This window comes from Chamaea fasciata, unplaced genomic scaffold (genome assembly GCF_029207755.1).
Source record: "Chamaea fasciata isolate MVZ Bird 193981 ecotype frontalis unplaced genomic scaffold, bChaFas1.0.hap1 SCAF_7, whole genome shotgun sequence".
Lineage (NCBI taxonomy): Eukaryota > Metazoa > Chordata > Aves > Passeriformes > Sylviidae > Chamaea > Chamaea fasciata.
In genome coordinates this window covers 9,862,935-9,881,424 of record NW_027094092.1, presented here as the reverse complement: position 1 = coordinate 9,881,424, position 18,490 = coordinate 9,862,935, and the positions used below count along the sequence as shown (strand labels likewise).

The 18,490-nt window shown below is 41.3% G+C and overlaps 1 protein-coding gene across 3 annotated transcripts in view; it reads left to right on the top strand.

The window, feature by feature from the left end:
- NAV2 (neuron navigator 2) overlaps window positions 1–18,490 on the top strand; it is a 387,234-nt gene that overhangs the window by 268,352 nt on the left and 100,392 nt on the right. For all 3 annotated transcript variants that reach the window (XM_066187506.1, XM_066187504.1, XM_066187505.1), the window contains 2 exons: window positions 13,045–14,146; window positions 17,811–17,923. In XM_066187506.1, coding sequence (XP_066043603.1) covers window positions 13,045–14,146; window positions 17,811–17,923 — 1,215 coding nt within the window. The remainder of the gene's footprint in view (window positions 1–13,044; window positions 14,147–17,810; window positions 17,924–18,490) is intronic.

Here is an 18,490-nt window from a genome sequence, read left to right as displayed (position 1 = left end):
CTTAAATATATTGGAACATACAACTTCAGTGAAGACTTTGATACAGTAGGTTTTCTCATGAGTTTATGTCAGTGTTTTGCTTGCACACAGTGGGGAGTCTCTTGGGACATGCTCTGAAAGCAGCCTGCAGTTCTGCAGAATGGAGGGAATTTTTGACTAGCTCTGAGCACCCTCATGTACCTTCACTGTTCTTCAGGCACTCAGTTTGCATTTTGCAGTCTCAAAAGTCTGATAGCGTTGTCTGGGAATATTCTGCTAATTACTTGTGTCAAGTCTATAAAATCAATGACGTTGTGAATCTGTAAGAGACATCAACTTAATAAGCCACCTCCACCATTTTGACGATGTGATACAGTACTGTGACTGGCTTACATGCTTTCTTTTTATTTTTTCCTTCTACTTTGTTCCTAATATTTTATTTTAAATAATCCTACAGAGGGCAGTAGATATCTGTGGGAAAAATTACACTTTTCCTTTGGATTGGATGTTGGGTAAAATACCAGTAGGAAAAAAAAAAAAGTATTACCAGACTTTGCCCATTTCTGCTTGAGATCAAAGGAAATGTTCATTACTCAGATTTATAAAGAAGGCAGGTTGATGTCAGGGTTCTCTTAGATGGTGTCAGAAAAAGGAAAAAACCCAAGAATACATGCAAACAGATTCAGTCAGTGAGATGAAATAAATGATTTTTAATTGTAGTGTCCATATGGGCAGGAGAGTTAAGAAAAGTTTGTTTTCCTCTCCTGCTCCTTTTATTTTATTTTTTTCAAATTTGGGGTAAACTCTTTTAACTTGGAACACTGTGTGTATTTAAAACTGTCTTTTAATATGTAAAGGGGAGTCACTATGTTCACAAGGATATGTGATGGCTGTTCAAGGGGCACACATTCTTTTAGGGGAAATCCTAAAGTCTGGAAATAGGAATAAAATTCTTCAGTATGAGAAAAATAAAACACTGGAGATGTTTGTCCAGAGAAGAGGTCAGATTTCACTCGCTTGGGGGTATTTAGGACTCGCCTTGACAGGGCCCTGGATAAGCTCATCTCAGGTTATCCAGGCAATCCCCATCTCCTGCTTTCAGGTGGAGGTTGGAAGGAATATCTCCAGAGGGTTCTTGTGACCTAGACTGTTACCACATTTTGATACCTACAAATATTATTTCCTTGTAAATTTTTTTCTAAGCGTAAACTACTTAAAACAGGAAGAGATACTAAGGCGTTTTGAAGGACAGTTAAAGAATTTCTTTACTCTTAACTTTTTAACTTCACCTTATCAAAATAGGACTGACTACCATCAGTAGAATGTTAGCAAGGAAATGTCACCCCCACTCCAGTGAGCAAGCTGGTGTATGGTTACACATGCCACATGAGTGCCAAAAATGTGTGTACTCTATATGTAGGCAGTTATATTTATCAGGTTCAAGAGGGCAGGGCATCAAGTTCAAGGGCATAGTTCAAGAGGCCATGGCAGATCTTGTCAGAGCTTTAGCAGGAAAGACACTTCAGAGTTAAATCAGTGTCTTCATGTCAGCTTTTCTAGGAAATCCATACTTATTTCTCTAAATGCCCTCTTGCAGAAGAGTAGAAAATCCTAAATCTGGAAATGAGCCATTGGAATTTCTACTCCTGATGATAAAAATGTTTCATATTCAATCCTGTATTGATATAAAAATGCATGACAATACATTCTGTGCCTTGGTTCTTTGTGATATTGAGCTTGTCTTGAGCTCAGCATTGCTTAAGGTCATTTAAAAATGGCAGATTTGGATTATGTCAAACTCTCAAACTCAATTTAAAAAGGCTACTTTAGCAACTGAGTGGTGAAGCAAGGCAAGAAATGTGCATAAGGAGATCAAAACTCAGAGTTCTTGTGGGTAATGTCTTGAAGGCTAAGATATTCAGTAGTATTCAAATGGGCTTTGAAACAGAGGGATGTTGATGAAACAGAGAGAGCTCTGCATGAACGGAGCTTTGGAAAATCTCCTTTGCAGTTTGGTGCTTAAAGGGTTCATTTATGTTCTTTGTCTAAAAGAAAGGTCATAACCTTCCATTATTACCTGCAAGAAGATACCTGTAGTGACATTTATAGTAATAACAATTCCTCCTTATCTCAGTAGATAGTGTGTGGGTATCCATTTCTCAGGAATTTGATAGTAGCCAATTAAGACCACATATGGGATAAAAATGTTAAAAATGAGGGTGTTTAGGCATTGGAAGAGATTAAATTAGACATAATGAGTCAAAATTTAATATTTGCCCAGAGCTGGTGTTGATACAAAGGTTCCAGTTTTGGCTCAGAAATTACTGAGCCCTTTTGTCTTTAAGATCAACATAGATGATCTGGATTTTCCTGAATGAAAAATCTTTCATTGAAGCACATTAAAATGGAGGACAAATCTTCTTTTATAGCTTTATGTAAAATGAGATGAAATATTTTGACATTCTCAATGATTGGATTTGGCTCCTGTACCAAGTAAAGGATAATCAAGTGGCATTGCACAAACTTCCTTGCTGGAAACCTTCTGTTTAACCCCATGCAGTTTTTCCACTCCAAATAAATTATTACTTATAAAGAAAGACAAAACCCAGGCTTTTGCCTTTGTGCCTAGTAACACTGTAAGAACTACAAAACCCAGAAGTGGGGAAAAAAAGAGCTGTGAGACTTACCAAGCACGACAGAAATTTGTCTTAGAGCATGTAAAAATTTCTTTCTACCCATTTATAGAAGCATTCAGCCTGAATGGGAAAGAGAAGGCTTTTTATGGCTTCAGGTGCAGGGGTAGCTATCAGGATAGTAGCAGCAGGGAGCTGGGATGTTGGATGCAATTCCTGTGGCATGGAGCCAGCTGACCTAGTGCTGGCAGAAGGTCACTGGGATGGCTGAACAGACTCTTTTCACAATGGGCTGTTCGACAAGGGCAGCTTGTGGCAGGATGTGGGGGAATGACTTTAAACTGACAGAGGGTGGGTTCAGATTAGATTTTAGTAAGAACTTTTTAAACCCCGGGGGTGGTGAGGCCCTGGCACAGGTTTTCCTGTGGTTGCCCCATCCTTGGAAGTGTCCAAGGCCAGGCTGGATGGGGTTTGGAGCAACCTGGGATAGTGGAAGGTGTCCCTGCCCATGGCAGGGAGGTTGGCATTGGATGAGCTTTTAAGTCCCTTCCAACCCAAACCAGCCACTGTCCTGTGATTCTGTTGTTACATAACAGTTGTTACAGTGAGTCTTATATTTTAAATTACATCTTTTACTAATCAAAGACCTGCTAGTCCTGAAGTGTTCAGGTGCTTGAACACTTCAGGTTCAGTGTTCAGTTCACACAAATCTCCAAAGTCATTTTTTTTCCAGTGCTCCCTGCTGGGTGAGTCACTGCAGCGTCCAGTGGCACACAGATAGGACATAAATGTGAAATTTTAAGCCTGGTGTCTCAGCCCATGTTCTCTGTAGGCTGAGGATTTCCAGCTGAGGACTCTCTTGCACTAAAGTTGATGCTGAAAAGGCATTGGCCCTTTTGGTACCATCTGCTAGGTCATCACTGAACCTGTTTTCAGTTGTGCCAGTGGATTGGTGCTGGGCCCAGCTCTGCCAGGCTGCTCGGAAGGCTAGGGGAGAGGTGGTGTGAAGAAAGTTTTGGGAACCAGGACCAGCAGAAAGGTTTTAGCAATTCACTTGAGACTAGGAAAAATAAGTAGAGTTCCTGAGTTTGAAAGATCCCTGTGCTTATGGATGAATGGTATATGGGTGTCAGAAAGATAGGAAGTGAGTTTATAGAATGAAACAGTTGGCTCATGCAACAGCTAACAGTAAGTTAAATTTTATTTATTTATTTATTTATTTGAAATTTTTAGGTAGCTCTAACTTTCTTCATGACTGAAAATTGTGTTTTTAAAGGGTTAGAAAAGATTTCCTCTCTCTGACTTTTTGATACAGTAACTTTCACTCCTGTTCTGTATCCATCCTGGCGACAGTATTATTTTTAGGTTTCTCTTTCTTTAGAAATGAATCTAATAATTTCTTAAGAAATTAATCTAATGTTTAATGAATCTAACATTTACTTTTGAAATGATGACTTGATAAGATTGTGCCAAATTCACTAAGATTAAAAGGATTGCAAAAGTGGAAAAGTTTTTCTATTTTTAAAGAGCCATAAGTCCATAAAACATGAAACCAGTTTGCCCACACTTTGAAATTTTCACTGGGAAATAAATGTGATTGTCTCAACAGCGTGAAGATAGGATAATTACTTAAATTTCAGTCATCCCCCCCCCTGTAAAAATGTACCAGTGCTTTATTTAGGCCAGACATGAAGCAAACATCATATTCTGCTTAGTATTTAGGGTGCTGCCTCTGTGCTCCCCTGTGCTGGCATTCAAGAGATGCTCTGGTTTTATTGACCAAGGGTTTTCCTTGCAGGTCTGACAGATGTTAAATAAATGTACAGAATTTGTCTCAATCCATTACCAGAGTAGTGGGTGTTTTCTGTTGTTCTGCTGTGTGCAGTACCAAAAACAGGTGCTGGAGTAACCCTATCCAGTTTTCTAAATATAGTATACATTGAAGGTACCTACCAAATGCTTGTGGGGATTTATTTTGCCTTGAATATAGTACAGTGATCACGAATTTGATCATTGAAGAGTAAAAAAATGCAGAGAGAAAGGAAGGACCATGAGGTAATCTGAAAAATATGCTGAGGAACCTAGTACTTTCTTTTGTCGAGTCATCACTTTGAAGTCCAGATATGGCTCCAGGCTTTAACTCTGTTTGAAGAACTGTGCTTCAAATTTTAACAAGCTTGCAGCTTACACTACATATTTGTAGAACTGCATTGGTAAAGAACATGGGGAGTCTGCACTCCACCTCTGAAGGAAAATCAACTGTACCTGTGTAGAAAACACCTACACATGACAGGTGTTCACAAGCCTGTTCTGAAATATCTCATGACAGGGACTTGACCATCTCCTAAACTGTATCCTTTCCAGTGTCCATTTGGTCTTAAAAATGGCTATTAAAAATACACACATAAAGCCATTCTGTGTGGCTAAAAATAAGGCATATTTTCGCTCTTTCTTGGTCTCTGTCCTGTTTATAACGGTCTTCATGTATTTGAAGGCTTAAAATGTCTCCTTCAGCCTTTTCTCTTCTAGACTAAGCAATGTTTACTGCTCCATCCTTTTTCTTAGATGTTCCTTGTGATAAACCTCTTTAATGTGATAAATCTCTTTTATGTCTTGATGGTCTCTACTGGCCCCTTTCCAATCTGTGAATCTCTTTTAGAGACACAGCACTCCACCTGATGCCGTATTTTGCTGCTGAACAGCATGGGGTAGTTAAGTTCTTTGTCTTCTGTCCTGTGATTCTCCAAACCTCTGATTCCATATGAGATACTCCTAAGGCATTTCTGAATGGCATTTCTTTTCCCTTGGTGCCACATTGTGAAATGTGCAGCTGCATTCTGCTGCCACTCCTTTTGCTGCAGTGCAGTTGCACAGCTGATGGCTTGAACTTTTCAATTTAGGCATTCACTTTCTTCTTTCTCAGCACACACCACTTCAGTCAACCTCAGTGAATGAAATCTTACTGACTCGAGTTTATTTCTCCAATTTACTATATTTGTTGATGCCAAGAAATTCCCCGGACATAAGGCTCCTGCCTGGTGTCAGAAGGTGACCCTTGTAAGAGTCATCAGTGTCAAACAAAATACTCATCTTTGGCCAGCTGAGATGTATGTATATCCTGAGGAATTGTTTGCACCCTTTCACTTCCCTAATCAAACGTACTTTTGAAAGACTGGCTCACTTCAGTAAATCCTCAGTGACATATTTATGTTGGGTATGTGCCCATCAAACAGCTTAAAGACTGTCAGGAAATAGCAAGCATCATGGCATGTTTATAGGACAAGATATGAGTATGCAGTGAATCAGATTTGGGCTTAATTTTACAACGGTTCATCTGACCGAATCTGGCATTTAAAAATATGTCCCCTTCTACCTAGACAAAGCCTGGCTGAAGGTTTAATCATGGCTGAAGTGGAGCTTTACAAGACCATAGGACTTTGAACATAGTTGGTATAAGTTTTAGAAATACATGAAACAAGACATGAGTGTATTTAAACAAAATTTCAGGGGAAAAAAGTACCCTAAAAAATTAGCCAGTGACATATTCTTAACAGTACATTTCATGAGGATAAAAAATCCTGAGGTTTGAAGTAAAATTTAACCTTGAGAAGCAGCGTCTTTCCCAGCGTACATCTGCACAGCTGCATTGGAGGTAGTGGAACCATGTTAATTTATACCAGCTGAAGAGCTGGTCCAGCATGTCATGGCCTTTGCAGTGCCTACATGTTTCCTTTCAAATAAATATTTACAGTTTCTCATAAATTTATTGCTGGGTGCAGTGTGCCAGAAGAACAGCCATGGAAAGAAAGGTTCACTATTAAATCATGGGAAAGCAAAGAGTAGTGGTGGCTACATCCCAGACTTCCCCAAGTGCCAGCATGTTTCTACCACATCTATAGAAGCCCCTTCTCTTTGGGTAGGAGCATTGTTCATCCTCCCTGGGCGCTTCCATCTGTGGCTTCTCTGCTGAGCCTTCTGCCTGTTCCTCATCCATAATCAAATACTCTTGAAGAATCTGTGACTGGCAGCAGAGAACTGAAAGGAAAAAGACCCCACCATCAATTGTAGTATGTGTCTGTCAACTGGTTTGGGTACAAATGGACAGTATTTCCTGACTGCAGTTCTCAGAGCACTGATTTTCACAGTGCCTGTTTCATACAACCTGCAGGAGAGATGTGTCAGAGCAAGGCTGCTAACTGTACTCATTGTCCACTCCAGCTAAGTGTACAATCTAATGAAGGATTCCATAACAGCTTCCTGCCTGGAATTCATTAATGCTTTTGAATAAGTCTGTTGTAAGAAGTCTTGGGGGGTTTAGATTGTACAAATAGTGAGAAGGAAATGGAGAAGAATGAACAAGAATGGTATTTGTCTAGTATAAAATGGAGAGTGCAACTTTTTTGAATGGCACAGTAAACTTAGTTTCGTTATTTTTATGATCATCTAACTGGTATGTGGTCAATAGAGGTCCCTCCAAGCTTTCTTAGGCATTCATGTCGACAGCATTTTGAATTTTACAGTAAATAAACAAAAACAACAAGGAATTCAAATGTCTTAGTTGGTTATGGCGAGACAATGAGAAAAGGGGCTGCCTGTGCTCCAGTTTTATTTCCCCTCACCTCAGCAAAACTGCTGAGTCTTGGCTAAGTGAAATAGGCAACAGCAGAACTGTTGTTCCATGTGCTGGAGCTCTGTGTGAATGGAGGCAGCTTTACAGAAACAAGTGGAAGTTGAGTTTCTGACATGTCCATGGGCTTTGGTGAGGGTTTTCAGAGCTAGAACACATTTCTGTGAATGCCTGGAACTGCTGTTGAAGTCACAGCATTTACAACACTGGGATTGAAGAAGTAGATATGATGGAAGGGAGGAAAAATGTCACAGAGTAAAGGTAATTTTTGTGTTGTGTTATGGTAAATTTAATCACTAAAGGGAAAATCAGTGGGCAGAAGTTGAAGAAAACAATTGTGCTCAATTAGAAAGGGTCTAGTGGAAGATGCTCCTGCCCATGGCAGGGAGATGATCTTTAAGGTCTCTTCCAACTACAGGTCCCGTTGGGATTCTAAGGTTTTATCCTCAGCAAAGCAAAAATGTTCCCTATTCAGACTTCTCTCAGGTTATGCAGAACTTCCCTATCTGGCAATTTCTTCTTTAAAAAAGGAAAAAAATCTGTTGGGTTTTTTGTGGTCCAGAATAGAAGCAAGAACAGAAAGCTTCAGCCATCCTGTGGGTGGAGGCTGTGCCCACCCCACACTGGTAGTGACACTCAGCCAGTGTCTTCCTGCCAGCTGCACTTCTCCCAGTATTTCAATTGAAATGGAAATGGAAATTTCTGTGGGCCACAAGAGTTGTGCTTATTTTGAGGAGGGACTGTGTGCCAGGTCATTCTTGTTGGGAATGTTCTGCTCTACCTGCTCATGGTTTGGGTAATGGAAAGATTGGGATTTTTACAGTTGGCTTCTGGCAGGAATGCAGACATTTCCATACTTCCGGGGTTTGATAAATGATCATTGAAGAAGGGAACTGCTCAGCTAAAAAAAGTTCTTCTCTATAGGACTTTATGTATAGTGCTTTGAAGGAGAATCTTCTAGTGGATGGGAAGGGTCAAGATTCACCATTTATTCTTCTAGATGGGAAATTATGAAACTGCCACAGTGGTTTCTGCAGTTCTGACACTGTAATGTCATAGGGCGGAGCTGCTTTTATTTCCTAAATTAGAATCTGGTTGTGGATTTGCTTTTAAATCTGTTATCTAATCTATAGGCTGGACTAAAAGATATTTCTCTTCATAAGAACTTACTTTTCCCATAGCTGTGAAATAAAAAAAAAATAAAAGTTTGTTCATTCAAAATGGTTAAAAATGCTGTTAAGTTCTTGACCCTCCTAAGGAGAGTAACTGTGAGATCATCCTTTGTCTGTGTGTTGCCTTTCATGCTTACAATGATGGCTTTTGAAAGTCTTTAGTTATAGCAAATCAAAACTTACTTAGAGTGAACATGACAAATGATGGGAAACTGCATATATTTTCTCCTGACCTTATTATAACATAAGCTCTCAAAGACTTCTGTGGAAGAATTAAATCATAAGCCTTCAGATTCTTTTTTTTTCTTCTTCACAAATGGGTGGGTTTGCAGATGCAGTTCAGTCTTTGCAGGAGCAGCTAAAATCAGATTTATCCATGCTACAGTGTGTATTGGCATTGGAACTAGACCACCAACATCTTTTTTAACAGGAACACTAGGAGCAAAATAGATTTCAGGCCAAGATTTGACTTTGAAAAGAGGAAAGTGATCATTATTTATTGTAGACTGTAGCTTGGGTTTGAAAACATTTCTTTTATAGTCAGTTTTAGTTAATGCAGGTTGCTGAAGAAAGAAAATACCTCCCTCACAAAGGAACACATGGGAAATAATAAGCTTATTAATTGAATGCATGAAACATGCTCCCTTTTTCATGAAAGAAGGGTCTATGCTATGCTGAATAAAACTTTCCCCTTTGCATGCTGATGTGTTCTCCACGAATTGATGTTGCTGCTTCATTAGAAAACACAGCATTTGAAGCTGCGTTCTGGCAGCAGAACTCCTTTTGCTTACCAAACTTGGCCAGCGGAGTAAAAGAGCCAGCACTTGTTCGTAAGGAAGAAACAGAGAATGTAAAAAGCTGAAGTTTTCTTAAGCTGGAGCAATTTTTCAGGAGAGTGTTTTAGGATGAACCTTTTATTTTTTGCAGTGCACGGTGCAATGTAGTAAATCATTTGAGGACATTCAGTTTCCAGTTTCACTGTATTTGACCCAAGCACAAATCAAAATCCACCATAGTTGTGTAAGAAAGTACCTTCTTTCCTTTCCCAAAGTGTTGCTGCTTAACTGTAGACTTTGTGAATCTTTTTCATTCAGTTCAGGTGTGTAGCATCCAGTATTCACAGAATTCACTTTGTAGAAAATGTTAAGCAGACACTCTGAAAATTACATTACTCTTGCAATGTATTCTACTTTGTTAACATTACAGTCATAGTATTGTCCTAATTTTGGTTTCTCTGATATGTCTGTAAATGGAGATGCGCTGTGCTCCTCCTACGCCACTGGCAACAGAAGCAAAATTCACTTCCAGACAGGAGGGTGTATGTGGAGGCGTTGGGACAAAGAGAGCATTGTGTTTATAAACAAATAAACTGGAAAAAACTGTATTTTCATCAGTGACCAAACATAAATTAACAAATAAATAGATTTCCTGAAAACGTTAAAAAAAAAAAGAGGGGAAATTAAAAAGTTCTAGATTTTGCTGGGAAATAAATTCTGAGCAATGCTTTGAGATTTGGAAAACAAGCCATTTCACTTGATCCAAGTGAAAAAAGCCAAGCATCTTTTCCCAGAGGTCTGTGAACTGGAGCACTCATCTGTGCTGTTAGGATGTAGGTCCCAAATCAGCCAACCCCTTCTATTCACTTCCAGAAGAACATTGTGGAGCTGGTCAGAGCCCTGTTTTGATGTGGTGGCCTGTGCTGCCTTGCAGTGACCTAACAGCCAGCTCGGTGTCTGAGACAGGGCCAGACTTCTCAGCCAGGTCATGGACCTGGCTCTCAGGTCCCTCTTGTCTCAGGTGGGTGGCTCTGAACTCCCCAGTGCTGGGGAATGCAGGCTGGCTTTGTTCATCCCATGCACACGTTGCCTCATCGGTGTTGGAGAAGGCAGATTCCTTTTCTAAGAAATCTTCTCAGATGTCTGCGTGCTCTGAGCTGAGTTTTTGTGCCTGCTTATGTTGTACTAACAGGGTGTACAGCCAGATACAAACCTTACTGGTCATTTTCATTCTGTCACCCTTCTATTGCTCCAGTCCTGTTTTTCTGAGCAAGTGAAGGCTTCCATGCCCATATTGATCAGTGCATTGGGTCCCTCCCTGGTTGTGAATCCATCCTAGGCATGTTCATGAATCCTAGACAGCTCTGATGATTTCTGGGCATGGCTGTTCTTAGTGCTGAAATTTGTTTAGCATGATGAGGCCAGAAGACATGTGGATTAGGAGCTTAGTGTTGAAAGTACTGTCAATCTCCAGTTCCTATAGCAATATCCCAATATTGAGATGGGCTATTACTATTTTTAAAAATAATCTATACAAATTAACTGTACAGTATGCACAATTGGGATTTTCACTTCATTGCTGGATGTCTTCTGTGGAAGGCAGGCTGAGACAAAGGCTTGCTTGTTCTGAGTGTGCCAAAGGAGCCTGGTGTGGTTTGGGGATGGGAAGTGGACTGTGATGAGCAGGAGAACTTCAGGAAATGAAAACAAAAACAAAGCAGCAGTGTACGGTAAGAGGCATGAAGGAAAGAGCAGTGGTGCAGCTTTTGAAGGCAGATTGAGGAGCTTTGCTGGCAGCTTGTGAAGACGTTGTCACCTTCCTTCCTTTCCTCTCTCTGTCTGTGTCAGGGCACTGTGTCAGGTCACTGCTCCTGTTTCCACTGGGAGGCACTGGGACTCCTCCCACAGAGTTGGAATGCCTGGAAGTGCTCAGAGAAAGGTGCAGTTGTGGGGCTTAGGGGTATGCTTCAATTGTGGGCTTGGCAATGCAGTGCTAATGGTTGGACTTGGTCTTGGCTGTCTTTTCCAACCTTAATGGTTCGCTGATTCCAATGCCATTATCTCTTTGGTCCTCCTTAACACATTGGGTTGAATTCAGTAGGCTTGAGCAGAGCAGTGAGAGGAGTTTATTGTTAAGGAGTCTCTAATACTCTTAGCAACCTGATTCCGTGCCAAGTCAGGAAGATGTATGTCACTTAAATTCTCTGAATCCTACACCTTTATCTCTTTGGTCCTCCTTAACACATTGGGTTGAATTCAGCAGGCTTGAGCAGAGCAGTGAGAGGCCAGATGGCATCACTGTTTGGGATATTTGGTGGCTTGGTTTTCCTTCTGTACTAGAGTAAAATAGGAGTGATGCCCTGGAAGTCAGCAGGCTGGCACGAGGTTAAAAGCAGCGTAATTCCTGTCTGTGTCTGTAATCCGGCTCCTGATTCCTTCCAGCTCCATGTGGGTACTTTGCCATAGGAAAAAGACTAGCAAAACTGGCCAGTATAATAGTTATTGGTTAAGAGTCCTGGAAACCTTCTGACTTCAGTAATATTTTTTTAAACTATCATTAGTTCCCGCTATTCCACTTTGTCCATAACCGTGTGAAATGACTGAGTTTATTGTTAAGGAGTCTCTAATACTCTGAGAAACCTGATTCTGTGCTAAGTCAGGAAGATGTATGTGACTTACATCTTCAGTAGATCTGGTTTGGATCAGAGGAGAGAGGTTAACAGAGCCGTATCTTCACTGAGCAACTGAAAGTGAAGCAAAACAGTCCCTGTGTGGCTGCAGCAGCTCGTGATTTACAGGGCTGGATTCACAGGGCTGCTCCTGCTGCTGAGAACGCACGCTCTCCACTGCTGTTGATTTTTGAATTAAAAAAATGCAGCTCTGTACACAGTTTACTTTCGTGCTAGAGGGCAGGGAAATATAGGTAAGAGCCGTTAATCCCCAGCAGGCTGCTGGGCAGACGAACAGACACAGATGACAAAATTTAATTGGAAACATGAGCAGTTTAACAGAAAACATATTTGTGCTAATTGAGAGAGAAACATCTCCAAAAGAGAAACTCTGCAAAGAGAAACTGATTCAGAGGAGAAGTGGCCACTGGTAGGTGAGTGTGATTTTTCAAGCTCTCTTTAGGCTCGGAACTAATTTCTTAATGAGAACAAATAACATTAAGAGGAACTAACTAAATAAAAGATTTGTTTTTTCTGTGGGGGAGGGCTGTGCAGTTACTACCACAAATTTCTCATACAGCTGTATTAGGATATGTAGTAATATTTAATTTTGGTTCTTTACAAAAGGGTACAATTGGTTTTATTTTTGTATATGGAGTTTTTTTCTACCTTTGCATTATGAAGATATTACCACCCCCACCCCCAATAACTAAAGGGACTTGAGTTTTACTTTTTTCCTTACTCCTGCATTTTTTAATGTTTGAGGTTTTTCTAAGAATCAAACTTGGAGAGCAAGAATTTTGCCAAAAGCAGAGGGAGCCCTTAGTTACAAAATAGTGCTGTGTTTTTGCTAATGAAAAAGTATTGTGGACTTAATAAGGGAGAGCACATTGCAGAACACGTTTTGGTTTGAATTGGAAGAGATTCTTTTTTTTCCTTCTTTTTCTTGAAACAGCAAGTAAATGTAAATTATACAGGAGGACCTCATTGCTGTTCTGCTGGGTAGGAAAAGAAAACTGGCTTTTATTTTCTCGGAATTTCACTGGTGTTGAAAATACTGATGTGTCTTTTTAACATTATCAGTGTGAAATTCTCGATGTTTCATTACAGAAAGAATCTCACGGTAACTCTTAACACCAGGTACTACCGTGTTGTTTTTGGGGGCTGTTTTCTGTGTTTTTCTTCCAGAGCCTGCAGACAGCACGGCCTCCCAGCCCACAGGAATGAATGAAAATGTCTCATCCTCAGTTCAAAGCTGCGGCAGCACTGTTCCTTGCAATAACTCCTCAGCCATCCCTCAGCCCAGCTCTGCTATTAAACCTTGGCGCAGCAAGTCCCTCAGTGCCAAGCACACAGCAACGTCTTCCATGTTATCCGTGAAGCAGCCGACAGTGGAGCCTCCAAAGCCGCCCTCAGAAATCGCCAAAACAGCTCCCAATGGCCAGAAATCCATGCTGGAAAAGCTAAAACTCTTCAACAGCAAAGGGGGTTCCAAAGCAGGAGGGACAGCACTGGAGTGTCCAGGCTCTCGGGACAACAGCTGTGAGAAGCTGGAGGCGCTGCTCAGCTTTGAGGAGAGCGAAGAGATCGATGCCACCAATCAGAATGTCAACAACCCGGGATCCATGTCCAGCAGCCCCAAAATTGCACTCAAGGGAATTGCACAAAGGACTTTCAGCCGCGCGCTGACTAATAAGAAAAGTTCTCCAAAGGGTAATGAGAAGGAGAAAGAGAAACAAAAAGAGAAAGAAAAGGATAAAAGTAAAGACATTACAAAGAGAACATCCATCACTGAGAAGCTGGACCTGAAGGAGGAACCTAAAGAAGAACAGACAGCACTAACAACAACAGCAGAGATGCCAAAAAAGTCCTCCAAGATCGCAAGCTTTATCCCTAAAGGAGGGAAGCTGAACAGTGCCAAGAAGGAGGCCTCTGCCCCTTCACACAGTGGAATACCAAAACCAGGAATGAAAAACACCACAGGGAAATCCTCAAGTGCCCCCGTTCCCGCAAAGGAAGGCGAGAGGAGCCGTGGCAGCAAAGCCAGCTCAGGGCTCTCCCATCAGAAGTCCCAGCTGGACAGCCGTCATTCCAGCTCCTCCTCCAGTCTGGCTTCCTCGGAGGGAAAGGGCGCCGGGGGCCTCCACAGCAGCAGCAGCAGCCAGGCTGTGGGCGGGCCCGCAGTGACCACCCACACCACGGGCAGCAACACCGTGAGCGTGCAGCTACCTCAACCCCAGCAGCAGTACAGCCACCCCAACACCGCCACCGTTGCGCCCTTCATGTACAGGTACGGCACACGCCGTGGGGGCTGTGGGGAGTGGGATCACCAGGAGGGTCCTGCTGGACACTTTCATGTAAGTGCTACGTCACGGAGAAGTTTCTTGCTTCAAGAGTGTAGGCAATCTGTGCATATTCACCAAAACTGATGGTGAAGGAGGTATGAAAAGTTGTGATAGATGGGTGTGGCACCTCTGGCTTCTTTTTTTCCTTGCCAAGGTCAGGATGAATAATACATGGGAAATATAGGTTTTGAGTTGGGACTTGGATGTTTATTATTTCTTATCTATTTACAGACCCACGAGCTGTGAGCTCTTAACTAGCAAGTTAGAGAAACGAGGTAAAATGGAGTCTTCGAACTCTTTCCAAGGTTATTTCAGCACTAATTACCCAATAACGAGGTGACACCTCTATTATTTATACTTTTGACCCAATAATGACCATCCAAGGCCAGCAATGCAGACCTTTTTCACCCAACTACATAAAAATACCTAAACCCATGAAGAAGAAGGAAGAAGAAGGACTTAGACTCTAATGTCCAAAATCCTCCATCTTGACACACATGTGTTAGTACATACTAAAATCCCCAAATCCAAATTTCCACAATTCCAACAGACAGGAGGGGGAATAATGGTTGTATCCAGCCCTACTAGCAGGAAACATGACAGGATCTGTGACCAGGTGCTGCTCTTCCAAAGGGTACAAGAAGGTGCATCAAGTTTGTTTTGTGCACCATAGCTTTGAAAGTTGTAACAATGCCAAGACACACTCGGGGTCTTCATTGTCACTGACTGTGGCAGAGCTGCCTCACTATAAGCAGGAATTAGAAATTTAAAAAAAAAAAAATTAAAATAAAAATCCTTTTGTTGAAGTAAGGCCAGACAAGAAGTCTGTGGTGTTGTATGCGTTAACCCTGAGATAAGGAAAAGAGCAGCCAAATGAAGTCACAGCTAACCTCTCTCTAGTCTGTTTTCTGTTTGAAGCACCTTCTGTTTGACGGTGACAGTAGAGGATACATAGGAAACTATCCTAGGGATAGCAGGCAAGTAAGGAGGGAAATCAGTAGCAGAGATTATTGAAGACACAGCATGACTGGGACACAAGTTTCTCAGTTAGAGGGTGGGATTTTTGGTTTGGACAGCCATCTCATGGGGGTTTTCTGGCACTGCTTAGCTCTTTCATGAGAGCAGGGTGTTTGCTCTGTCTTCATCATCTTCTTGCTGCTTATGATCTGAAAGACCTTTCTCACCCCCTTCCCTTCCTTAAGTTGTGTCCTTTCTAGGCTAAGGTATCCTAGCCTCTTTAGTTTTCACTTGTGAAGATTTTGTTCATGATCTTTGGTCATTTTTGTTGCCCTGTCCCATGGTTTTTTTCAGCTCTACTGTGCACATTCTTTGCCTTGGATCTCTTGGCAGATGTAGCATAAAAAATGGTCGACCACATTTTGTAAATAAGAATGAATGTCAGTGGAATGAACCTGAAGGAGAGGGATGCCAAAGGCCTGTGTAGGAATGCAGAATGGGAAGAGCAACCCTTGAGTCTTCTGGCCCCTTTGAGAATTCTCCCTGTGTGTATGGAATTAAATGCCACGGCACGTGGGAAGCAGAAACTTTGGAGAAGGGTTGTTCGGTTTATTACAACAGTGTCCCCTCATTGTTGGTATTGATCTTAGTCTGAATACTGATATCATCTAAAATGTAAAATCAGATGCAATCTATACAATTTCTACAATCTAAACGTACTGATAAACTCCACACAGTATTTACTTGACCTTTTACCAAAACTAGGAATGAAAACTACCTGTTGGCAGCTGGAAAGTTGAAAAATATTGTTTACTTTTCAGCACTGGAGGAAAAAAGGCCAAACTCTGTAATTATGTTAGCTTTAAAAGGAAAGAGAAAAGTCAGATCATAATGGTTTGCCAAGCAAACGTAACACATTATTATATTTACTATCCAGACATTATTTCAGTCTGCAAAATGCACTTGTTAATGCGCTGCAGTAGAAGGCTCAGGTGTTTTCTGACATCATTTAAGGTTACTTTAATCTGTACTTTTCAGCTGCCTGTAAACTTTTTGTTTGGGTTTGATGGGTTTTTTTTTAAAGCAAAAGACATAAGAAATTGTCCTGCATTTTGTATAGGGTTGTCAGGGGCAGAAAGGGAGCTTCAGACAAAGTTTATTAGAGCTGCCCTCCCACTGAGTCAGGAGGTGCAGAAAGGGCCCCCTTGCTTTCTAAACTCCTCAGAGAGGAGTCTGGGTGCAGCTGGATCCAGACTTAGCACCAGACTTTGTCAACTTTGTTCATGTCTAAAGGATTATATAGGTATAATTGAACTTCATATAACACAGCTGTCCTGTAGGATTAAGGATGGCAAACCAGATATATTTATATGAAAATAAGTGATTTATTTTGATAATGATTAGACCAGTAGTTCTCAATCAGAATTATTTACTACATGGAAAAGGCAGCTGTGATTACTAGTATAGTATAATTCACTATTTTGGAAACAATACCAAAGGAATTACGTTGAAGTTATATTAAAAGCAATTATTCAATAGAGATTGATGTTACTCACCCATACCAATGACTGTGGGCACATCTCTTTTGCTCCCCCTCCAGGATGTCCCCACTCGGGAGGACTCTGCACACACTCCAAGGAGGCATGTGTTGGAAGGCCTTGCCATTTAAGAGTGGGATTGGGCTTTTATAGGTCACAAAGTGACCATCAGTCACGACTGTCCTGACCAGCTTTGTCAGCCCAGCATCTCTGCTTATCAGTGGTATCACTGTTGGTTCCTTTATCAGGTACTTTGCCAGGTCTGCCACATCTTCACCTCCCTGTCAGGAGGTTGAACTTTGGGGTTGATGAGTCAGGCTGGTTTCAGCATTATTCAACACCAAAAGCAGCAGGAGGCCCCTTCTCCTTCTGCCACAGACAGCTCTGTAAATAGGGCATTGTTCCAGTCATTTTACCCCCATTCCAGGCAGAGCATCCTGCTCCTAGAGTCAGGTGAAATTAAGAATATTGCAATAACAATTCCCCAGTTTTTTGCAGCACTTACCCTTGGGGCAGGAGAACTTCCAGCTGCCTGTTGGTGTGACTCTATGAGCAGAACACAGCACAGTTAGTAAAATGAAATGAGTCACAGTATCTTACTGAAGTCTGACAACAAATCCTTACATCACCTTTGATTGTCTGGCAGCCATAAATCAGACAATAAATTGGAGTTTGAAGTTGGTTTTGCCCAGTCATTTTGTTTAAAATGGAAGTGGTGTTGAAGGGAGCCTAGCAAGAGTGTAACATGCCATCACATGCTCCCTGTGTTATCTTCATGCAATACAGACTTTACTGGAGAGGATCTGATTAGCCACAACAACTGATGTTATTGATTAATAAAATGTGTCTGGAAATCCAAGTGTTTTAAGACCCCCATCTGATGAGCTGTGAAGCCTATCTTCGACTATGAATTTTTTATTTTTTACAGCTGAGTGCTTGTTTCCATTTCTAGGACGTAATTCAACATGGGACTAATGAATTATGTAAAATCAGTCTGCTGGTCTGTTCTGGAGAGTGGGACAGAGTGGCTGATGGCAGGTGCACTCGTCTCATTGTACTGGAGATACTTTGGATGGAGAGAGGCTGCACATCCCTGTTTTGTTTTGCTTTCCAGATCTCAGACAGACAATGAAGGAAACGTGACAGCCGAGGCCAGCACAGGAGGGGTCAGCATGGATTCTGCTCTTTATGTCAAAACTGCCCAGCCTGCCCTCGAGGACCTCTCAGGTAAGTCTTGCAGCATGACCCATTATTGACTGTGGTTTGAGTAAAAAAGAATGGGCTAGAGCAAGTTAATTTTATTCCTAATGCTTTAGCTCTTAATAACTATATTTCGTTCAGCTCTTCAGCAATGAAAACCGGGTGTCAATAATTTGAACTGTAGATGCTTAAGTTCAGCACAAGTGTGCTCCCCAAATTTCTTGACATCACCAGGAATTCTGCCTGCTTACTGTTTTTCTTGGAGATGTGCAGCATTTTTAATGACTAAACTCCTATAAGGATCCTAAGTATTCCCAAGCATTTAATATGCATTGTTTCATTTTAAAAATTTTATTTTGGAGCTTACAGAAGAGACTGTGTTCATTTCCTTGATGTTTTGGTTTGGAGGAACCTCAGTATCACTCACATGAATCTCATCAATTTGAGAAATAGCCTTCACACCAAAATCCACACTCTCAATTGTGTCCAGCATACAGAAGCTGAAAATGGTTGTGACTAGAAAATGAGCAGTCTAAATTAGAAAGTAGCTGGTTTATTATCTAGAATTCCTGCTACTGTAACAAGTATAAAATA